Raw genomic sequence first — 24,305 nt, forward strand, 5'->3', positions numbered from 1 at the left:
TTGTATCCATCTCAGAGCTTAGTATAGTGTCTGGCACACAGTAAGCACTTAAATACTATAATAAAATTATTATCATTATTATTATTATTATTGAGATACAGGGGAAGGGAGTGGTGATTGAACTCATTTGGCTGGGAGAAGGGGGAGTCCCTGCTCACCCCTCTGCCAATTGCTGGTTTGAAAGTGGGAATGGGAGAGGAAGGAGGAAGAGGAAGCCTGTAGGAGTCCCTCCACCTGGGAGCAAACAAGCTGTTCTGGGCTGCTCTCCGCTGGATCTCCCTGCAGGAGTAGGTGGGGCTGGAGTTGGGGGTTGGGAGTGGGTTGTCATCTGGGCCCATTGACCATCCCCTTCATCACACACCTCTTTTTTTTTATGGTGCTAAGTGCTTACTATATGCCAGGCGCTGTTCTAAACGCTGGGGTACATACAAAGTACTCAGGTTGGACACAGTCCATGTCCCACATGGGCCTCACAGTTTAATCCCCATTTTTCAGATGAGGTAGCTGAGGCATAGAGAAATTAAGTGACTTGCCCGAGGTCACACAGCAAACAGGTGGTTGAGCTGGGATTAGAATCCAATTCCTTCTGACTCCCAGGCCCATGCTCCAACCATTAGGCCACGCCGTTTAGAGGGTGGCCACTCGTGGTCCTTGCTGGGCACGCTGAATAAAGTAATGTCATCACACTCACCAACTGAGCGCCTTGTGGGCAGGGAATGTATCTCCCAGCTCTCGTTCCACTTCTCCCAATTCTTGTCTCCCAAGTGCTTAGTAGAGTGTTCAGCATGCAGTAAGTGCTCAATAAATACCACTGATTGTTTTTGCTGAAATATAGCAATTGCACTCCATCCTAGAGCCTGTCTCAAGGGAAACACACACACACACACACACACACCTCGCTGTCATCTTTGACTCGTCTCTCTCGTTCAACCCACACATCCTATCCGTTACCAAGACCTGCCGGTTTCACCTTTACAGTATCGCCAAGATCCGCCCTTTCCTCTCCACCCAAATGGCTATCTTACTGGTACGGGCTCTCATAATAACCCGGCTGGATTATTGTGTCAGCCTTCTCTCTGATCTCCCTTCCTCCTGTCTCTCCCCGCTCCCGTCTATTCTTCATTCAGCTGCCCAGCTCATCTTCCTGCAGAAACGCTCTGGACATGTCACTCCCCTTCTTAAAAACCTCCAGTGGTTGCCTGTCAACCTCCGCACGAAACAAAAACTTCTCACTCTGCCTACAAGGTTCTCCATCACCTTGCCCCCTCCTACCTCTCCTCCCTTCTCTCTTTCTACTGCCCAACCCGGAGGCTCCGATCCTCCGCCGCCCACTTCCTCACCGTCCCCCATTGTCACCTATCCTGCCGTCTACCCCTGGGCCACGTCCTCCCGCTGTGCTGGAATGCCTTCCCTCCTCGCCTCCACCAAACTAATTCTCTTCCCCTCTTCAAAGCTGTACTGAGAGCTCACCTCCTCCAAGAGGCCTTCCCAGACTGAGCTTCCCCTTTTCCCTCTGCTCCTCTGCTGCCTCTCTACCCTCCCTTCACCTCCCCTCAGCTAAGCCTCCCTTTCCCCGCCTTTCCCTCTGCTCCTCCCCCTCTCTCTTCCCCTCCCCTCAGCACTGTGCTCGTCCGCTCATTTGTATATATTTTTATTACCCTATTTATTTTGTTAATGAGATGTACATCCCCTTGATTCTATTTATTGCTATTGTTTTTGTCTGTCTCCCCCGATTAGACTGTAAGCCCATCAATGGGCAGGGACTGTATCTGTTGCCAATTTGTACATTCCAAGCGCTTAGTACAGTGCTCTGCACATAGTAAGTGCTCAATAAATACTATTGAATGAATATCTGTCTTCCCTCCCTCTTAGAATGTGAGGCCCGTATCAATTAATAGTCTTTACTGAGCATTTACTGTGTGGAGGGCATTGTGCTAAGCACTTGAGAGACTACAGTAGAGTTCATAGGCATGATCCCTGGCCTCAAGTAGCTTACAATCTAGTGGGAGAGACCGACATGAAGATAAATTACTGTTAGGGGAAAGCAAGAGAGTCTAAGGATACACACGTAAGTGCTGTAGTTGCGGGTGGTGAGCGAATCGGGGGAGGGAGGTAGGGACATGAGAGATTAATTTAGGGAAGGCCTCCTGGAGGAGATGTGATTTGAGAAGGGTTTTGAAGGTGGAAAGAGCAATGGTCTGTCAGATGTGAAGGGGGCGGGAGCTTGGGCAAGAGGGAGGACATGAGCAAAAGTTCGGTGGGGAGAGAGAGGAGACCGAGGCACAGTGAACAGGCTGCCATTAGAGGAGCGAAACCTGGGCACTGAGTTGTAGAAATTACTGTTACTCATTGAATCTATGTTTTTCCTCTTGTTCCCACTGTATGTGTACAACTTGTGTCTGATCCTGTTACACTTATAATAGGGGTGGCAATCATAGAAAGGGACTGCTCAAGGGCTTCACTGCTCCTAGCAACAGTTACTAAGGGCTTTCAGTGCTCTAAATATTAAGAAGGTTGGCAAAAGCTGAGAGATAGATTCCGGTGAGCTCCAGAGTCCTGGTGGTGTGGGGGCAGTGCAATTTTTTTTTACATACAAGAGGTGATTGGTTTCATGGTCAGTGAAGAATATTAATGCCCAGTAAATACTAATGAATTTAAGTGAATGTGACTAGAAGTTGAATGGGAGAGTCCAAAAGAAACAAGACTCACATTCCCTGTCCTCAAGGAGCTTACAGTCTAATAAGGGAAAGAGCCCGGGCCTGGGAGTCAGAGGACCTCGGTTCTAATTCTGGCTCCAATCATCTGCGGTGTGACCATGGGCAAGTCACTGAACTTCCCTGTGCCTCAGTTACCTCATCTGTAAAATGGGGGTTGACTATGAGCCCCATGTGGGACATGGACCATGTCCTACCTGCGCACTGTCTTGTACCTTCCCCATATTCATAGTAAGCACCTAACTATTAAAAAAGGGTGGGCGTGGGAGAGACTTAAAAAACTATTGACAAATAGTAGGAGCAGGAAGAAGAACCAAGATATAAAATGGAGTAGTACTTTGAAACTCACTCCAACCCCACAGCACTGATTTTTATATCCTTATACTCTATTATCTTCCCTATCTCTAATTTATTTTAATGTATCTCTCCCCTCTAGACTCTAATGTCCTTCTAAGCAGGAATTGTGTCCGCCAATTCTGTCGTTCTGTGCTTTCCCAAATCCTTAGTATAATGCTCTGCTCACAGTAAGCACTCAGTAGATACCAATGATTGATTGATAGATAGTACAAGTGTGCCAGGATGAGAGGGGAATAAGTAATTGAATATTTAAATAAATATAGATGCATAAATGCTGGAGATTGGAACAAATGAATACAATCTAGAAATGTTCCTGTTGGTTTGACACAACTAGGGTATTGAGAATTAACTGGGAAAGATTTCCTGGAGGAAGTGGGATTTTAGAAGGGCTTTGAAAATGGGGAGAGTTGTGGCCTCGTAGAATTGTAGGGGAGGGAGAGTTCCAAGCAGGGGGAACAACAGGTGCGAGGGTTCGGAAGTGTGGAATTCAAGGGTTAAGTACAGTTGGAAAGGTAAGGTTGGGAGGAGCAAAAGAGTGTGATCTTGGGAGAAGCAGAGGAAGAGAGCCAGTATTTATAAGATGGGGAGAGCCTGCAGAGAGCTGTAAAGGCAATGTTGAGGTTTTTATGTGCTGCAGAGGGAGATCAGTAGCCACGATTGATTGGAGGTTGGTGATGAGTTTCAAGAATACGATCTGGGCAACGGCGTGAAGTACAGACCGAATGGGGGGAGAGGCTAAAGACAGGAAGAGCAACTAAGGAGGCTAATGCAATAGTCTAACCACGATCTGATAGGAGCTTGGACCAGGGGATAGCCATTTGGGAATCAATCAGTGGGATTTATCAGCATGGCTCAGTGGAAAGAGCATGGGCTTTGGAGTCGGGGCTCATGAGTTCGAATCCCAGCTCTGCCACTTGTCGGTTGTGTGACTGTGGCAAGTCACTTAACTTCTCTGTGCCTCAGTTCCCTCATCTGTAAAATGGGGATTAAGACTGTGAGCCCCACGTGGGACAACCTGATTACCCTATGTCTACCCCAGCGCTTAGAACAGTGCTTGGCACATAGTAAGCGCTTAACAAATACCAACATTATTATTATTATTATTTATCAAGTGCTTACTGTGGAGCCCGTTGTTGGGTAGGGATTGTCTCTATGTGTTACCGAATTGTACTTTCCAAGCGCTTAGTACAGTGCTCTGCACACAGGAAGCGCTCAATAAATATGACTGAATGAGTGAATGAATGCAAACCACTCTCCTAAGCCCTTGAGAGAGTACAGTAGTAGAAGACACGATCCCTGCCCTCGAGTTTTCAAACTAGCGTGAGAGCTAGACAGTAAACTAAATCGCAGGTGGCGGGTAGCGACAGCCCGCCCGAATGCCCGATAGGTGCCCGAGTGCTGACTGAAGTGCTGGAGAGGCACGAGGGGAAATGCAGTGAGGAAAAGAGAAATTTATTCGCGAAGGCCTCCTGATGGATTGGAGATGTGATTTCAGGAAGACTCTGAAGATGGGGAGAGCAGTGGTTTTTGTGGATGTAAAGGGGATGAGAAATCCAGGCAAATGGGAGGGTGAGAGCAGCCCCCTCGCCCTATTTTCACTTCCTTTCTGTGTCTCCTTAAAGTCCATTCCCCCTAAGCACTTGCATACTCACCCCACCCCTACATCACTATTCATTCATTCTCTCATTCAATCGTATTTATTGAGTGCTTACTGGGCGCGAAGCACTGTCCTGAGCTCTTGGGAGAGTGCAGTATAACAATAATGTAATCAACTCAATCCTAATGCTAACCTTCTCATCGTACCTCCATCTCGCCCAAATCCTGCCTCTGGCCTGGAACGCCCTTCCTTCTCAAATCCCACAATGACTCCCTTCTCCCTTCAAAGACTTATTGAAGGCACATCTCCTCCAGGAGGCCTTCCCCGATTAACTCTCCTCTCTTCTGCGTTGCCCCGACTTGCTCCCTTTGCCCTTCCCCCCCACAGTCCAACAGCATCTAGGTACATATCTGTAATTTATTTATTTCTATTAATGTCTCTCTCCCCCCTCTAGATAGTTCTGGGCAGGGAATGTGTCTGTTTATTGTTGTAGCGTACTCTCCCAGGCGCTTAGTACAGTGGTCTGCCCACAGTAAGCACTCAGTAAACACGACTGAACGAAAGAATGAGCGCAGACTGTGGGCAGATCACTGTACTAAGCGCTCGAGAGAGAACAATGGGAGCTCGTTGTGGGCAGGGAATGTGTCTGTTTATTGTCGTATTGTACTCTCCCAAGCGCTTACTGTGGGCAGATCACCGTACTAAGCGCTCGGGAGAGAAGAGAGTGAGCTCCTTGAGGGCAGGGAATGTGCTCGTTGTTATTATTGTACTCTCCCGAGCTTTTAGTACAGTGCTTTCCACACAGTAAGCACTCCAGAAATACGATCGGAGTGAATGAGCGAACGGATTTGGTAGACAAATCCCCACCCCCATCCCTCTCCTCAAGTGACTTTGGGCAAGTCACTTGCCTTCTCTGCGCCTCAGTTCCCTCATCTGTAAAATGGGGATGAAGATTGTGAGCCTCACGCGGGACAACCTGATTACCCTGTATCTACCCCAGCGCTTAGAACAGGGTTCTGCACATAGTAAGCGCTTAACAAATACCAACATTATTATTATCCCGCCTCCCATCTCTATTTTAATAATAATGATAACGTTGGTATTTGTTAAGCGCTATGTGCCGAGCCCTGTTCTAAGCACTGGGGTAGATACAGGGTAATCAGGTTGTCCCCTGTGAGGCTCACGGTCTCAATCCCCATTTTACAGATGAGGTCACTGAAGTGATTTGCCCAGTCACACAGCTGACAGGCGGCGGAGCTGGGATTATTATTATTAATAATAATAATAATGTTGGTGTTTAAGCGCTTACTATGTGCCGAGCACTGTTCTAAGCGCTGGGGTAGACACAGGGGAATCAGGTTGTCCCACGTGAGGCTCACAGTCTTCATCCCCATTTGACAGCGGAGGTGACTTTGATCCGGTGAAGCGACTTGCCCACAGCCACCCAGCCGACAGGTGGCGGAGCCGGGATGAGGCCCCCTGGCCCCTGAATCCTAAACCCGGGCTCTTTCCACTGAGCCACGCCGCTCCTCTCCGAGTTTCTGATCCCGGGCTTTCGGCCTAGCTGTCGACCGAGCCCAGAGGGTGGGTGGGTGTGTGGCCAGACCCGGCGAGCGTCGGTCTTTTAATCGAAACCCCCCTTCTCCCCAAAGAGGGCCCCCCTCGTTCCCCCGGCCGCTTTCTTTGTTCTTTCCCTTTTCTCTTCGCGGCGGCGGGGAGGGAAGGGGGTGGGGGGTGGGGAGAGGAATTAGAGGTCAGCGGGGACGGCGGCCCGAGCTCCCCGGCTGTCGGCAAACTGCCGCCGTCAGCGTCAGCGGCCAGGAGAAAGGCGGGCGCCGGCTGGCCGAGGTCATTAGTCCGATGAGGTGACGTTGGGCCGAGCTTCCAATCAGCGAGGCGGCTTCACTCGCCTGTTCCCGACAAGCTCGTCGGCGGTCCGCCTCCTTCCTCCCCCAGCGCCTCGCGCTCGCCTCGCTTGCCACACGCCCGGCCTCTTTCCCCTTCCAATGGCGGACACAATGAGCCGGGCCGGCGCCCGCTGCCCCTGAGGCCCTCGGCCCGCGGAGGAGCGTCGCCGGGCCGGAGGGCAGGGCGAGCCCGTAGCCCAGCGCCGGCCGCTCCCTTCGTGCGGCTCCTCGCCTTCCGGTCTCGCGGGGGTCGCGGCCCGCCGCGCCCCGCCGCCCTCGCCGCCCTCGCCATGAAGCTGACGGACAACGTGCTCAGGAGTTTCCGCGTCGCCAAGGTGTTCCGGGAGAATTCGGACAAGATCAATTGCTTCGATTTCAGTCCGAACGGCGAGACGGTCATTTCCAGCAGCGACGACGACTCTATCGTCTTGTATGACTGTCAGGAGGGCAAGTGAGTGAGTGGTCCCCTACCCCCCACCCCCGGCCGGGGGAGGGGGGCGGGGAGAAGGGGGGGCCCAGCCATTTTCTCTTCCCCCCGCCCTCCCCCGCCCGCCGGGCGCCCCGGGAAGGACCGCCGCAGCGCCCATCCTGTGCACTCTGCCGGGCAGGATGGAGGTGCGAGAGAGCGAAGCAGTCGTTACGGGAGGGAGGCCCAGAGCGTGGCCGGAGGGTAGCCGAGCTGGCTGGCCGGCTGGTCTCCCCGGGGCCGGGCCGCCCCCACGCTTTGCGATAAAAGGCCGCCTCCTCTGCCCCCTGTAACTTCCTTCTCTTACGCCCTTCGGTCATTCCGGTCTCCCCCCCCACTCCTGGACTCGGGTTCCGACACCGTAACCCCTTCCAGGTGCGTCTCCCCCCCCCCCCCCCTTCCTCCTCATTCTTTCTCTCCCCCTCCTCCCCGCACCTCTGATGGCTCTCTCTCTCCCCCTCGCCTCCCACTCACAGATTCCATCTTGCTTTTTCGGGGGGTGAGGAGGGGGCGCTTTGAGTCGTCACTGCTTCCCCTAGTGTCGGATTGTGTTCAGTCTCATCACCATCTATTTTGATTTCTTTTTTTTTTTCTTTCTCTTCACCCCCCCCCCCCCCCCCAACCCCCCGCCATCGGAGGTGCAGGCAATTTGGGAGATTCCGTCCGAGGTTGCCGTACTTGCCAGGGGCTTTTTTTTTTCTTCATCTTCATCCTTAGTCCCTTCGGACAGTCTCACTTAATTTTGATTTTTTTGCCAAAACTACCGAGCCTCTTTGCTGGGCAGTCGCTTCTGTCTCATCCTTTGCCGCCCTCTTCTCCACGTTTTTAAAAGCCATCCGTGGCTTACAGACACCCCCATCCGTCACACCCTCCTGACGAAGTGTCTGAGTAACTTCCATATCTTAGGTTGCTGCTCGGACCGTTTCAAAGAACACTTTTCCTCTACGGAATACAGAAACCCGGTAACTTTCCTCTAAACCATTTCTGTGTCCTGATTTCAAACCGTGGAGCCCTCTTCCTCCCTTCAATTTTCGCCCCCCCCACACACAACCCCTCCCACCCAGAGTACAGACATTCCCAGCTCAGAACCTTCCCTGGGATGCAGCTAGTATTGTTCCATGCCTTACCCAGCCAGGTTACACCAGACCGCCCTGAAGCGGAGGGCAAAGGGTAAGTAAGCCCCCTATCCCCGCTCTGCTTTGGCTGAGATTGAGTAATCAAAGCATGGATCGTGGAGGAAGCCCTAGCCACAGTTTGGGTCAAATGTATAAGGTATTGAAGAGACCCCTTGAACAAAGAAGGTGCTGAATTGAGGAGGCAACTTAGAAATGGATGGCACGGATGGATATCTGTGAGTTAACAGTATCTTCGTTGGGAAGAATCCTCCAAGGAGGACCTCATTGAACTTTCGACACTCCATTGCATCACTGCAAGATGCTGGAACAGACGAAGAATTTACGTTGCTCTGCCACCAGCTAAAAATCTTGGAATTAAAAAGCCTCACGACAATTTTCGAGAGCTGAAGAACACATGTGCGCATGCAGACGTATGCTGGAAGAGGAGACGGGAACTCAGAGGTGTGCAGCATGTGCAGGAGGAGTAACCTGCTACGGGATACTCTGTGAAGATCAGAAGCCTGTTGTTAGCAACCCGAGTTGGACAGATTCTTCACGCAAGTTGAAAGACCACTGTTACGGTCAATGGAGCAAGTTTTTATTTCTACAGCCCCTTGCAAGGACTCGTAATCATATTACCATTCCTCATTTAGTTAATATGATGTTATGCTTTGAAATACTTCAATAAAGATTAAATAATAGCTTAGTGACGTTTATCATTATAGTCCATGACACACAAAGGAATCGCATATTACTTTTCCAGAGGCTCTGGAATTGATCCTGATTTCTAACGTGAGTGTGAGGCAACGGTCGGGAACCCATGGCTCTTCTTGGAACCGAGCGCCTCTCGAGCTTTGGGCGCCCACGTGTGGACTCAGCCCCGTGGGGGCGATGCCACTGGTTTTGCTGCCGTGGCATAAAGCTGGCAAGAAGCTGGTCCTCCCCTGCCCTTTGAGCCAGAAAGGGGCTGAGGGGGAGCCAAGATGGCAGCTTGATAACTCACCAGATGGCAGGGTGAGCTCAAACTGTTCTTGTCCCCCTCCCCCACCCATCCCCTTCCACACCTATCACAGGGCCTGCCTGCCTGCTTGCCTGTGGCAAGCAGCAGCATGGCCGAGGCAGACTGGCCAAGCTGAGGCAGGGAAGGGGGTTGCTCACCCATGAGGCACAGGAGCCAAGAACAGGCCTCCAGGCCAGGTGTCACATGCACAGATTGCAGCTGTGGGAGGGTCAGGTGCTGGGCAGTAAAGTGCGGGAGCAGCCCCAACACTGATTGCAGGAACAACCCCTCTCCCCCCCAGGCATGTCAAGTTCAGGAGCAGCCCGGTTAAGTGGAGGTGGAAGAAAATGTCTAGATGTAAGTTCAGCTCTTTGTCTCTTGCTCTCCCTTTTCCTGTTCTCTCTCTGTCTCCTTCTCTCCCACCCCCTTTTATTATCACCTCTCCCTGTTCTCCAACAAATCCAGATTCCCCCTGCCCCCTCAGCCCAGCTTTTCCTCCTTTGGGTAGAGGATTTCCTTTTAAATTGGCCCTGTGGGGTGGATGCAGCCTGAAGGTAGCCTCTCACCCCCAACCCCCCACCCCAACTCCCATCCTGGCTCAGCAGCTTTTCAAAACCAGGAGGAAAGTGGAGAACTGAGGGCCTGGAGGAAAAGCCAGATGAAAAGCAGCAGAGTGCATAGGAATATCCTGGGTGGGGATTCCAAGAGTTCCTCCCAGGGTTGTTTTTTTTAAACTTTGTTTTATTTTCAAAACCAGGTTCAATGAGCTTTCTCAACAGCTGGTGTAGCTACAGGGAAACCAACTCCCTTCAGAGAGCAGTACTTCTTCCCCTCCTGGCTAGTGGGGGGGGGGGGGGGATGTAGGTAGGAGCGGAATGGAAACTTCCCTGGGCGGATTCGGGGGTGGATTCCCTCGGTCAGAGAGGCATTGGTCCTGGGTGCCCTGGGACTTCTCTGTCTCCTGGGGGCCAGGTCTGTGACTTTTTGGGACTTGGAACCCAGCAGGCACCCCTGGATGGGCTCCCAGTTGCTGACTCCCTCCCCTCGCCCGTCCTTCTCTTCCTTCCTTGTTTCCCGTCCCCACTGGCAGCAACGGCTGATGCCGTGAAGTGGCATCCCAGTACAACGTTACGCTGTGCATGTCCCGTGTCACATGGGGGTCGTAAATTGTATGGCTCTTTGTGCACCAGCTGAAAGGGTTTCATTTTGTCTCTTAGGTTGCCAACCCTTGGTCCAGGAGGAATGCACCCACATGATACATTTTTCAAGGAATATAACCCAGTTGCATTAAGTAGGCCTGTAGTTCCTATCACAACTTCATTCTTCCTGGGGTTTTCAGCCCTCTGCCCTTTTTTTTCTTGCTCTGAGCCATCTTACTCTCTGGAACAACTTCTATTGGGAACTCTTACATGACTCCTTTCTCTCCTCACTCCACTAAATTATTCCAATCTGTTGCCTCTCTTAAGTGAATTTGGGTGTTAATTCTATCCAGTGTCTTTTTTGGACAAAATAAGCATCTTGCGAAATTTCACCCTCTCCTCCTCTGTCGGCCTCATGAATTTATGTTTTCCTGCATCTCCTGTGTCAGACAATAATGGAGAATTGCCAGGGCAACTAACTGCCTTAACTCCACTCCTGCTGAAATCCTGTCCATATCCGCACCTTTTCACCGTTCCCTAAATCTAATAGCAAAGTCTGCAAACGGCTCCTTTTTCTTGCCTCGGTTTCAGTTTCCAGCTGTGTATTTTAAAAATCCATTTTGGATTCTTTTTTGACCTACCCCCACGCCTTCTTTCTACCTACTCACTACCTGTCTTTAAAGCCCTTTTCCCTTCTTTTAGAATTAAACCTTTCTTGTGCTTCGCTTGGTCCTCAGGACAGTAGTAAATCAGTTTTCCGAATCTTATCCGAAGTCATATTGTGTTATCTAACTGTAAACTGTGGCCTCGTTACATAACACTGATGTTCTCTTGAAAGAATTTAGCAGTTTGCCTTGTTTAAAGAAAGAGGAGAGTCACTGGCAAACTGCATAAATAAGATATGGGTAGTTGAAATATTTGTGCCACCCTGGCAGCTTGAAGCCTACCTTGCTGTAGGGACCAGAGAGGGAGGGGATGGTGGTGGTGGGGGGTGGGGGTTGGGGCCTGGAAGGGGTCCGTTCTTGACTGGCAAGTAGGACTTGAGAGAGATTTGGTTGGTTTTCACGCACAGCTCTCCTGGTGGAGGTTGTAGGTTTTTATGGCTCTGGTCCGCTGCCGGGTCCATCCCTTGGGCGACCCGTGCCCTTCCTCCCGATTGGCTACAGATCCGTGCTCCGTGACTCATTACCGTTCTGTGAGGAAACGTAGTGGCCACACAGCCAATCGGGATATTCCCGCTGCTTGGAGCCTAGAGATTTTTCAGCCTTCGCTGTGAGGACCAGCTGGGCAACCAACTGGGGAGGGATTCCTGCTGCCTGGCCAGCTGAGGTAGTCTGACACCGGAGCCCAAAGCCTTCTGATCTTCACTGTGAAAGTCATGGCTTTCAGCAGGGGCCTGTGTGGTGAGCAGAGCTGGGCCGGGGCACACCTACTGCCCTTACACCAGAGTGACTCCATCTGCCAGGGAGGCATAGTAAGTGAATTCAAACGCTCTCTTGGAGAGTTTCCTCAATTTGGGAAATACTCAGTGTTCCTGTAACATAGAGGATTACATTCTCGACAAACGCCATATTCAGGAAAACTTGGGCTCCAACACTTACCCTCGACCGAAGCCGTGAGCACACGCGTACACTTAGGCACACAAGCGCGTGCACACACTGCCTCCCCCCACCCCACACACCCCCGGCAGCGCATTGTCGGAAGAACATCCCTAATTCCCTAACCATGGTCTACTCAAAATGTGTAGTGAAAGCTGGCATTATGGAAGAACGGAGTGTACCATATTTGCACGTAGCATCTGTTAAGGGGTTAGACTGTGGAAGTGGGAGGGTGTTGAGACCAGATTACAATCTGGTAAATGGAGCATAAAAAAAAGCTCCAGGTGGGTGGACTAGATTAGTGCTGAATATGATCAAAAACCACTTGCGGCATTATTCAGTTAGATAGGAGGTGGCCTTTCCTCCGTGTCTTTGGCTTCTTAAAGCTGCTTAAAGAGAATTCAATTCTGAGATGTTGAATGAAGGGATTTAAATTGTTCTGAGGGAAATGGGTATGCACCAAGAAGAAGGTGGAAGTGAAAAGTTCAGGACTGGTCTTTTGTTTGTTTTGTAGACTCTGAAGTTTAATGAAATTAATTTGAAGTGCCAGTCTCTGGCTTGTGAATTGAAATAGTGAATTCTTGTTAGCTTTTAGTTATCTTTTTGGTTGATACTGCAAGTTCTTTTATTCCATGTGATGTCACAGGTTAAAATGTTGAACTGGTAGTTGGGGGCCTGGGTTCTCGTCACGGCTTCACTAGCTCATTTTGACCTTGGGCACATCACTTAACTGTTCATTCCTTGGCCGTTTCCCTTTCTGTAGCGTGTTCAATGGCCATCTATCCAAATCGCCCGGTGAAAGCGTGTGTTGTGGCAGAACCGGCTGTATTAATAGTGTGATCTTGGAAACGGAAATAATAGCACTGTACACAGAAGAGTCTTTAGTTGTGCTCAGCATTTTCCATATTTGTCATCTTTAAGATCACCCTACCCTTTCTTATTGTGAGGTTAAAATGAAACCACTACAGGGTGGTGTTTTTCATCCTTGGTGGGGGAGGTCATATCCCTCCTGAATGTAATACTGGTATTTTTAGTCCATAATTGTGGATCAGACTCGGATGCTCCAGGTCCTTTTAAAAAATGAATCGGTTGGGAATTTTATGTATGTACTTCATAACTACTCGAAAGGCTCGAGAAGAGGTACTCAACTCCAGCCTGAACTGATGCAATAGGCTTTTTTCTCCTACCAACGAGAATGGAAATGGTAAGCCCCTAAAAACTGCCTGAGTTCGGCTTTTGAACAGAGTAGCACCATTTAACTCAGCGGTTAAAATCTCCAGGCTGTGTGTCTCTGCTACTTACTCTATCAAAGTTAAATTTTAACAAAGATCAAAGTTAAATGCTTAGATTTTTCTTATCCCACACAAGTAAATAAAATGCAGTACAAACTTGACTATTACCCACTTGGCTATCTTGGGTTTCCCTTTGCCCAAGGTGAATTTCTCATGTTCTGCAAAGAGACAGCATATGCCCCAAATGATCCCCAAGTAGCGTCTAATGTATTATGTTGCATTCTCCCCTTATTGGCGTATGTTGAAGGGTCTGTTTGTTGTCAGGCTCACCCAGTAGGACCACTTGGGCTACAAAGGGTAACGGAATAATGAGCTCTCCCTTCCTGTCCCATGGCTCCATTGGGTTCGGGTGACAATTAGATTTCACAAGACAGGGTGGCTAGCCTTGGGTTTTTGTCTGAGGTCTGATATTCCACAGATGCTTAGCCATGTGTCCTTTTACAAATGGAGTTTCCCTAACTCCTTGAATCCTATAGAGAAGGAGCATGGTCTAGTGGGTAGAACACGGGCCTGGGAGTCAGGAGGACCTGGGTTCTAATCCCTGCTCTGCCAAAAGCTTGCTGTATGACCTTGGGTGAGTCACTTAACTTTTCAGGCTTTGGTTCTCCTGTTCTCCCTCCTACTTAGATTGTGAGCCCTGTGCAGGACTGTGTCCACTCATATCATCTACCCCAGTACTTAGAACAGTGTTTGACACATAGTAAGCACTTAACAAAAACCTTTTTTTTTTTTTAAAAGGACTTGGGTTCTAAACCTGGTTCTGCCACTTGTCTGCTGTGTGACCTTGGGCAAGTCACCTAACTCCTGGGCCTCAGTTACCGCATCTGTAAAAGGGGGATTGACTATGAGCCCCATGTTGGACACGGACTGTGTCTGATCTAATTATCTTGTATCTACCCCAGCATTCACTGTCGTATTTATTGAGTGCTTACTGAGTGCAGAGCACTCTACTAAGCGCTTGGGAAAGTACAATACAACAATAGACACATTCCCTGCCCACAATGAGCTTGCAGTCTAGAGGGGGGAATCAGACATCAATACATATAAATAAATTACAGATATGTACCTAAGTGCTATGGAACTGGGGGCGGAGGGGCTTAGTACAGTGCCTGGCACATAAAAAAGAAAATTATAGGAAATCACCGGGGAGAGTGTAGATGAACATTTACAACTTGTAGCAAGCTCAGTGACTATCACTGTGTCATTGAAGAGGTGTAATGAATTTCAGAAAGCTTGGATCTCTTCAAAAGGATAAAAAATCCACCATCGACAACAAAAATAACACCTTGGGATTTCCCACTCCTTAGGGGCTGGAAGGTTTTATGCCTTTTCGGGGGAAGGGAGTGGACAAAGAGAGGCTTTGAATGGCACCTTGTCTAAGGCCATCTCACAGTAAAGATGGTTACTCCCTGCTTCCAATATTCGGTTGAAGGATGTTAGGCATAGTGTAATCGAAGTTAGCTATGCCATTTTCAGAATCAGAGCCTAGTTATTTAAATAAAATTTTGCCAATATTGATCTACATGGGATTGGCCAAATTGCCACAGATCATCTCCTAGGAAGTAAGTGAAGACCTGTGCTACGGTGTCTGTGGACAGCAGTGAAGTGAGGGTGAGAGGTACTGAAGTATTTGCAGTATTTTTTTCCCTATATTTAAAGTTAATTCCCTGGGATTTTTTTTCCTTTAAGTAGCAGTTATATGGAGAAAATCCTAGAGTAGTAACTATAAACTTAAAGGGGTGTGTGTGTGTTGGGGGGTCAGAGATTCAGAAAGTCAGGATTTCACTCAACTCCCAGCCTTGTGATCCATAATTTGTGAGAGATTCTGGTTCCCTATTAGTACATATTGGAAATGTTTTCACACCATTCATTCATTCATTCAAACGTATTTATCAAAAACCTACTCTGTGCCAAGCACTGTACTAAGTGCCACTGTTAGTTTCTCTGAGTGTGTGATGCTCTGGTCAGTTCTCTATGGGGCACTTTGTTCTTGAAGAAATGAGAACCCGATCTGTCGGTTTGCCCTAGAAAAGTGGTGTTAACGTTTTTAGAACCCCTCAAAGTGCCTTGTTATATTGCAATGCCTCCATATTTCATTGTAAAAGGCAAGTATCCCCAGTTCTATAAAGCGAGGGCTTGTCTTTCTGTCAAAGCGTGGATTAAGGGAAACTTGCTTTGTAGTACTCACCTCGCCCAACACTTCACACAACTGTTTCTTCTGGCCCCAGGTTGTGCCGTATCTGGATGGGCGAGTGTTGCCAGAAGAATATTCTCCTAATTCCCTGTGGGGGTTGTAGCTAAAATCGGTTAAGAAAACATGTGTTATGGCTGAACTAAATGTGCAACCATAGGCGGCATAGACAATGATTCTTACTATTGTGTTTCTTCAGAGAAAGTTGATGTTTTTGAAATACCCTCAGAGCCAGCAGCACTGTTTTGAAACTTGAAGAATGCTTTGGGCTCCTTCTGCCTTTGCACCATGTATTTTTCTGTAGTATCCAAATCTTTTATGCTCTTTTGTTTCCAAATGGATTTTCTTATCCTATTTTGTTGCTTTGAATACACTGAATTCCTTTTTACTGCTCCCCTAACCCTAGAATTAGATGCTGATAGCAGGGATGAGACTCACTTCTGGGTGTGCTCCTTGTCTTTCCCTTCCAACAGGAAGAAAGATCTGAAATGTCACTGAAGATGAGTGTACTGCCCTTAATTGTTTATAGTGATCTGGATTAGTAATTTTGTACTTTGAAAACTGTAGGATTGTGTTCCGTGACCAATGTGTAATTTTTCCCCCCCCCCAGACCAAAGAGAACACTATACAGTAAGAAATATGGAGTGGACCTCATCAGATATACTCATGCTGCAAACACCGTGGTGTACAGCTCAAACAAAATCGATGGTACGTGATCTTTTTTTAAGGGCTGTCCTAGATTGGTTTGTTTTGGAAGATAAAGTTTTGCAGAATTATAAATGTTTTTGTAATCACAGATGTGTGTCTTTGGTTTTGTAAAAGGTTTTTTCCTGAATTGCTTGTTAATCTAGCCTTGTGATACTGAAAACTACTTGAACACAAAGGATAGTATAAATGTTTATCTTCAAATAGTTCACCACAGTAACTCAAATATTAACTTTAAAACCCATTTTTGCCTAAGTGTGCGTTAGCCCTCTATTCCTCAGAGGGCTTGGGTGGATTTTTTTTTTCCTTTTGAATTCCTTTTCAGTCAGTCAGTAGAATTTGAGTGTTTACTGTTGGCAAACATGTGCACAGGCAAGGAACAGGTCTACCAACTTTGCTATATCGTTCTCTTCCAAGTGCTGTGCACACAGTAAGCACACAATAAATACGATTTGATCGCCATCAAGGAGCTTACCGTCTAAGGCCCAGCTATCGACTTTAAACTGCTGTTGTATTCAGTTTGTATTTATTAAGCGCTTACTGGGTGCAGAGCACTGAACTAAGCACTTGGGAGAGTACAGTATAACAACAAAGAGACACATTCCTTGCCCACAACGAGCCCACAGTCCAGAGTCGGGGAGACAGACATCAATACGAATAAATAAAATTATAGATATGTACAAGTCAGGGCTGTTCTAACTCAGCTTCTGCACCTCTTGCTGGAAGAGCCCATTTGTGTTTCTGTTCAACCAGGCAACCATAGCTTTTCTCCTCCTCCCCCCCTGCCCCCATCCCCAGCCAAGTGAAGGGGGGTGTGTATAATGATTGTAACTGATAATGTGCTTCTCCCACACCCTCACCCCCGACACATATGGCCAAGTGAAGGGCTTGAATGGTTACAATGGTTGAAATGGATAACATGTTTCCAGTTTATCACCCTCTCACTCATTATCCTCGTGTGGTTTTTCTTTTTGACTTGTACTGTGTTAATCCAGTTATTGACTGTTTTCCCTTTTTGACGTGAGCTTTTTCTTGTATCATTTAGCAAGAAGTGCTTACCCTCTGGACAGTGCTTTACCGATGCTATCTGGGTTATGCCGATGAATATTCCCATTTTACTAATTTGAAAGCAGACCGGTTGGACCCATTTGAGAATTTGCTGTTTGTCAGTGGATTTAGCAAGTCTGTTATTTCTCTGTGTTTGTATTTGTCTTCGAGTTTCCTCCCCGCCGTGTCACAGTTAGTATTTCCAAATAGCGCGGTTGATGTGATTGTATTAAAATGGATTAATTAGGGTTGGGTCCCCAGACATGTTAGGATCGGAGTGAAACCGGGATTGTTTCCATTGCCCTGCTTTCTTCTTGACAGAGTGGGAGTTCCTGGTATGTAACAAGATTAGGCAGGTGCTTGGATCCTCTCACCTGTGCTGCCAACATTCCTCCCAAGTTCTTCCTGAAGAGTTCCTCAAGAGCTTCAAGCCTGACTCCAGGCTGAGGTAGTAGTTTGTACAGTTTCAGGGTCTACAATACCACCCGGTATAGGAGATAACTGTACAGGCCACTGCCTTGCCAGGGACAGAGCACTGTCAACTGAAAGTGTCTTCCACTCGCTGCATCAACAGCTGTGTGTGGCAGAGGTGGGAGTGGGGGTGGAGGGCAATCTCTAGGAATGCTCTTAGCAGAGTCCCAGGTACCAAGGTAAACCTGCAGAGGTGGCATTGCCATCCCATCCGTCCCTCGGTACCTCAAGATCAGCCACATCAGATCATTTTATTGAATAGCATATTCTTCAGGTGTTTTGGTTTCAGGGAAACACGACCACTCAAAAATGAAAATTAATCCTTTATCATCTCTTTTCTCCACCAGCTCTCTATGCTCTCCCTCCCCCGGTGGCAGGCTGTCACAGCCCTCCTGGGTTTGTGCAATACTTTTGAGTGCTCCTATTTTCTACGTGTCCTGAATTTTTTTTTCCTCTCTCTCTCCTCACACTTTTTTTTTTAATCTCCTCCCCTCCGCACCTTATTACGATTTCCTATTATCTTTTCCAGGGTTGTTTCTGTGAGCTTGCTAGTGATGCATTGCCAAACCAATTCAGAAAATTCAATAGCTATAGTAGTGTAAACAGCCCCAAAATGTTCATCATTGCCAGTTGTTCACTAGGAAAGGGGGCCACTTCACACCTGCTTGCAGACCGATTTGCAGCTGAACTTGGCAAGAGGTGACTGAATTCCAGCTCTGAGTGCATGTGCCTGCACTGGATGATGACTTGAGCTGCATTTGGTTACAGTCTCAGGTTCAACGCTTAGTTAGAGCATTGACGCTGACTGGAATGTGCTCTCACTATTTAGAGAATAGGCCAGGCTGATGGAGGATAGAGCTTAACCCGGCCCGTATTTCTGCTTTGTTGCTTTTGCATTCACAGTTCTTTCCCGATTGATCTCGTTTTGATGTTCCTGTCACCACCTTATTATGGTGCATTGGAAGAACAGGCATTGGGGCTACTATTTTGTGGGGGTTTTTGTTGTTGTTTTTTGGCCATCATATCCTTGTCAAGCAAGATGGGGAAAAGCCGTAGCCAGCATTCTGTGTTTTTTTAGAGAAATGTTTGCTTTTCCCTTTTTATTCCCTTTGAATAAAATATTGCATCCAAGTCGTCTGTGAAGAGTCTTAACAGAAGCCTAGAAGAGCGTTCTGCCAGGTTGTTTGTAGGATTGTCTTGTTTTACAATAATTCATTGATTATGATGGCAAGATTTCCAAAAGTGAAGATTTGCTAAAAGAGTATGGAATTAGGGTTGAACTTTGCTCTGTGTTGTCAGTGACCAAGCCAGATTTATTTTCTTTTTCTTTGAATTAAGGGAATTCAATCGTGCCGTGTCTTTTGCGTTACCACAATCTGTACAGCCTTGCAGATAGCTTGGAGGAAGGGGTATGGTATTGCTTATTAGTTAGGTTTCCCTTTCTTAGTTTCATGAAAGAGAGACTAAGGGTCTTTTTTCCAAAGATAGTTAATGTCATCTCAGGATGAAAGGACAAAGAATCAGGCTTAATAATCACTTAATTATACTAAGAATATTGCTCTAATGCTTTTTGTGTTCTTACAGACACAATCCGATACCTGTCTTTGCATGATAATAAATACATCAGATACTTTCCTGGTCACAACAAGAGGTAAGAGCAAAGTACTGGAGAGGCACTTAAGACTTGAGTCTCCAGGATTGGAAAGTGGGTATAAAAGGAAATGGTTTTATTGGAATCGATTTATGACACAATTGGTTCCTTACAGCTGAGCATAAAATTGGAAACTATTCCCATAGAAATAATGTTATAAATGGGTAATTAGAATCTGAACCAAGGTTGGTTATGCTGTTCTCCTTCCTTCTTAGACTGTGAGCCCCATGTGGGAAAGTCACTGTGTCCGACCTACCTAATTTGTACTTACCCCAACAATGTTCGACACCTACCGAGCGGTTAACAAATACCGTTAAAAAAAGTGCTCAGAATTGCGCACTCATTCAATTGTAGAGATATTGTAGATGTCAGTCACTGATATAGGGGAGCAACATGGCCTATTAGAGCATGGGCCTGGGAGTCAAGACCTGGGTTCTAATTCCAGTTCCACCATTTGCCTGATGTGTGACTTTGGGTAAGTCATTTAATCGCTCTGTGTCTCAGTTTCCTCCTGCCAAATGAGGATTAAATCCTACTCCTCCCTACTTCTTCGGGTGTGAGCCCCATGTGGGACAGGGATTGTGACCACTCTGATTATCTTGTATCAGCCCTATCGTGAGTACATAAAAGATATATTACTGCACAGTGTATGATATATCTACAAATGATCCAAGAAGCATAGAACTCTTCATGAACCTTCACTGTAGAGTGAAAGTACAGTGAAAATAGAGTTCTGTCCCATCTCCCCGCCCCGTATCGTAAATTGTGTTAAGTTTAAATTCTGGGACTGGCTTTATTTAAAAAAAAAAAAAGGTGGACAGGGCTCCTATAAACCCCAAGCTACTGCTGTCTTATTGCAGTCTGGGATATGGAGATCTTCCTCTCCTAAGGCTCTATATTCCAGGAGACACTGTAGCATTCATTCATTCAATCATATTTACTGAATGAATGCCACCTTAAGGAATGAAAACTGGCCAGAGGTAAGTCCAAATCTTAAATTGAGTTTGGGAGGCTGTTCAAACTTGGCTCATTTCTTTTTCTTTTTTTTCTTTATTTTGACCTTGCCATGCTGTCTGGGTTTTTGAAGAGGTAACCCACTAACTAGTACCTAGTGGATTGAAGAACTTCACAGGACAGCATTTATTCAAAGATGTGATGTGAGCCTTTGTGGATGCTTTAGGTCTTTCAGAGCAAGCAATCTTCCTGACCCTGAAATCCCAGGAAGCCTATCTATTCAAATAGTTGTTTGATTTCCTTTCATCAAAACCAAAGGGTTCTTTTGTTGTGCTAAGAATCTCATCCAAGTCCTTGTGGTTCAGAGTGTGTTTGCATCACATTTCTACTACCTGCTTTTTTTTTATTTGAATGACTCCAGTTTGTCTTGGTGCCTTGTAGGGTAGTGGCTCTATCCATGTCTCCAGTAGATGATACATTTATCTCTGGATCTCTCGACAAAACCATCCGACTTTGGGATCTCCGTTCTCCCAACTGCCAGGTAAGTCACAGTGATAGCAGGGGTTGTAATAAATTTGCCTTCAGGAAGATTGGTCACTTTAATTTTGAAATAGCTTATCGACCACCAATTGCTGAGCTAAAAGCCCGGACATCAGTTTCCCAACTGAAAACTACAGCCAGCAGAGCCATACCTGAATCCTACTGAGAATGCCTCAGCACAGTTGCCCCATTGCCAGTTTGGGGAGCTTCAGGGGAGGCTGGTGTGTCCCACAGAGGGATCTGGGTGTACCAGGTGACCATAGCCTACTTGGAGTAATATGAAGACTGGCCTGGAAAGAGCCAGTAGAGCTCTGAGGAGGACTCCTAAAGGGGGGTTAAGACTGGGGCTCTTGGCAGACTGGCATCGTGCATGGATTTGAGGCCTTTAGCACTCACATAATAGTAATAATAATAAATAATAATGATGATATTTGCGGCACTCACATGGGTACCATAGCCCATGTGGAAACTCTACATTTATTTGCCTCCCCCCACCCAGAAGTGAGACCAAATGACCAGGTGTCAGGTAATAGCCTGAAACTCCTGGGATTCAAGCTGGGTTGGTTTGGGCTGGACTTCAGATTTTCATTTTGTTCATGAATCTAACACCTAGAGAAGTTTCCGTTCCTGTACTGCCCAGGAAAGTAGAATGCCACTGATGAGGGTGATGGTTTGGAGTTTGTTCGGGGTTAGAGTAGGGCCTTGCCTGTGTTGGGCTCTTAGGATTCATAAAGGCCTCCCAAATTCCAAATTGAGAAAGACTTGCCTGCATGGCAAGGCCTCCTTTTAAAGGTGTCACAGTCAGTCAGTGGTATTTTCTGACTGCCTGCTGTGTGCAGAGCACTGTACTAACGTGCTTGGGAGAGAACAGTAGAATGATGAGACATGCTTAGTACACTCAAGGAATTTACAATCTAGTGGGGGAGACAGGCACTAAAGTAAGTTACAGATGGGGGAAGTAAGAGAATATATAAGATGGATACCTAATGCTTTGGTGACGTGGGAGGGCTGACACAGTAGTTATGGGGAACACAGGGTAGGGAGATGAGGTTAATCGACGAAAGCCTCCTGGAGGAGATGTAATTTCAGAAGGCTTTGACTTTGAAGATGGAGAGAACAGTGAAGCGAGAGGAGGTTCCGGACAAGCAGTCAGTGGTGGGAGAGTTGGGAGTGAGGTTCAGTGGGGTAAGTTAGCTTGAGAGAAGTGAAGCGGTAGCTAAGGTGTAGTGGGAGAGGAGTGAGGCTTAATAGGAGGCAGAGAGCGGTATTGAGTGCTCTGAAGCCTGTGGCCAAGAGCGTCTTGTTTGTTATGGAGAGAAACCACTGGAGATTTAAGGAGCAGGGAGCTGTGTGCAGAATTATCCAGGAGGCAGTGAAGTATGGACTGGTGAGGGAAGAGACCGGAGGCAGGTAGGTGTGCCAGGGGGCTGATGCAGTAGTCAATCCAGGATTTTATAAATGCCTGGACCAGCAGGGTCAGTTTGTAAATGGGTAGGAAGGGGCCGGTTCTGGAAATGTTGTGGAGGAAGAGTCAATAGGATTTGGAGACACAGAGTATGGGGGGATGAAAGAGAAGTAAAGGATTCTGCCACGGTTTGAGAGATGGGGAGGATGGGAAAGTGAGATGGAGGAGAGAATTTGGTGGCCTTGCGAAAAGAGCACAGGCCCGGGAATCAGAGGACCTGGGTTCTAGTTCTGGCTCCTGCCACTTGTTTGAGCTTGGGCAAGTCACTTAACTCCTCTGTGCCTGTTACCCCTTCTGTAAGAAGGGGATAAAATACCTGATCTCCCTCCCTCTTAGACTGTGAGCCCCACAAGGGAGAGGAACTGCGTCCAAATAGCTTATAGTATATCAATCCCAGTATTGGTGCAGAGCTTGTCACGTGGTAAGCACTTACCAAATACCCCAGTTAGTAGAATGATCAGCTGGAGAGTTAGGAGAACCAAGAGAGGATTGTGACAGGAAAAAACAAGGAGGGGTTGGGCGACAGAAGAGTTGAGTGTACAGCCATAGCTAGCCTACCCTTCCTCTTGGAGTTGAAAAGGAACCAGAAGTGGAACCAAGTGGTTGGTTCCACTTCTTGCTCCCTTTCAGCTGGCTGCTCTGCCTGAGCCTTCTCTCATTCCCACTGCCCAGTGGGAACAAACTTTAGGTGCGGTTGATGTCCGCTTGAAAGCCACCCTCTGTCACTGCTGCCTTTTAAGTGGTGACTGCAGCCGGGTTGGAAGCAGGTGGCCTGGTAGTGGAGTAGCTGTCCTCTTGCCTTTACAGTGCTGCCTCTCTTCCTTCTCCAGCCACCACCTGCTTTCTTTCCTCTTCTCCCTCCCCCTTTATTCTCCCATCCTAAATTCGACAGCAGCCTCCCCCTGAAAAAAATGAACATTTGGCATCTTGGCATTGTACCCATTAAATGGTTCTGAAGAACTGAATCTGTGCACAGTGATACAGTCCCGCTCTGAATTCTGACAGAAGCTATACTCAGCAGGGAATTTGTGAGATTTAAACCTTCCTCCTTTGTTCCCACTTCATATCTGCCGAGTACAAAATAGAAAACCAAAATGAGGAATATTTAAATCTTATTTAGAGCCCTTCTTCCTTTCTCTCCCCTCCCCATCTGCTTACCCCCGCATCGTGCGGGGACAGTACGAGTGAGATGTTGTCAAGGGGTGACTTGAGCTTGATTAGATTTGTCTCTGCTATCTTGATATAGGTCCACAGGCAGGACGAGGTCCATGAAGGGTTCTTGACTATAGGGCTCCCTGACTATAATGTGCCCTGTGACAACTGAGCCCAAGAGGGATGGCAGGCTAGCGAGGGAAGAGCCTTGCCATAAATGACACAAAGGCAAAACATCCCTGAGCTTCCTCTCCTTTCCCTCAGCCCATCGAAACCACTTCGGCCCCCCAAAACGTCGTAACTGGGAGCATCCTTCCACAGCCCTTTTAAGGGTTTTTGGCATTCCAGAACCTATAAGGAAACCCCATCTTCAAACAGTTAACTCTATTGAGCATCTCCTATGTGCAGAGCACTCTTCTAAATGCTTGAGAAAGTACAGTGGAGATAAGACATGGTGCCTGTCCTCAAGAAGCTTATAATTTAACTGGAGAGACAGGCAGCTTCAATCAATATGTTGTTTTTTATGTTATTCATTAAGCCCTACATGCCAGGCACTGTACTAAGCGCTGGGGTCGGTACCAGCTAATCAGTTGGACACAGTCCATGTCCCATATGGGGCTCACAGTCTTAATCCTCATTTTACAAATGAGGTAACTGAGGCCCAGAGAAGTGAAGTGACTTACCTTAGGTCACACAGCAGACAAGTGCCAGAGATGGGATTAGAACCCAGGTCCTTCCCACTAGGCCATTCTGCCAGTCTCCCCAGTTAAATTGAGCGCTAGCTGTGTGTAGAGCTCTGCGTTAAGCCCTTGGGACAATACAGTACAGTAGAGTTGGTGGACACCGTCCCTGCCTTCTCAATTAGTGGGTGCTAGAGGGGAAAACTAAGGCACTATTTATGATAATAATAATAATAATAATGTTATTTAAGTGCCTAGTGGATA

The 24,305-nt window shown here is 47.5% G+C and overlaps 1 protein-coding gene and 1 non-coding gene across 2 annotated transcripts in view; both read left to right on the forward strand.

Moving 5' to 3' along the window:
- Positions 1-6,610: 6,610 nt before the first annotated feature.
- Positions 6,611-24,305, forward strand: part of WDR82 (WD repeat domain 82) — a 30,403-nt gene continuing 12,708 nt past the window's right edge. Inside the window, exons 1-4 of the mRNA XM_029052639.2 lie at positions 6,611-7,026; positions 15,987-16,084; positions 19,184-19,250; positions 20,646-20,745. Coding sequence (XP_028908472.1) covers positions 6,866-7,026; positions 15,987-16,084; positions 19,184-19,250; positions 20,646-20,745 — 426 coding nt within the window. The 5' untranslated portion in view covers positions 6,611-6,865. The remainder of the gene's footprint in view (positions 7,027-15,986; positions 16,085-19,183; positions 19,251-20,645; positions 20,746-24,305) is intronic.
- On the forward strand, positions 17,566-17,656 carry MIRLET7G (microRNA let-7g). Its single transcript, NR_034768.1, has one exon. It is a non-coding gene; the product is annotated as a microRNA let-7g (primary transcript).

The sequence above is a fragment of the Ornithorhynchus anatinus genome, chromosome X2 (assembly GCF_004115215.2).
Source record: "Ornithorhynchus anatinus isolate Pmale09 chromosome X2, mOrnAna1.pri.v4, whole genome shotgun sequence".
Lineage (NCBI taxonomy): Eukaryota > Metazoa > Chordata > Mammalia > Monotremata > Ornithorhynchidae > Ornithorhynchus > Ornithorhynchus anatinus.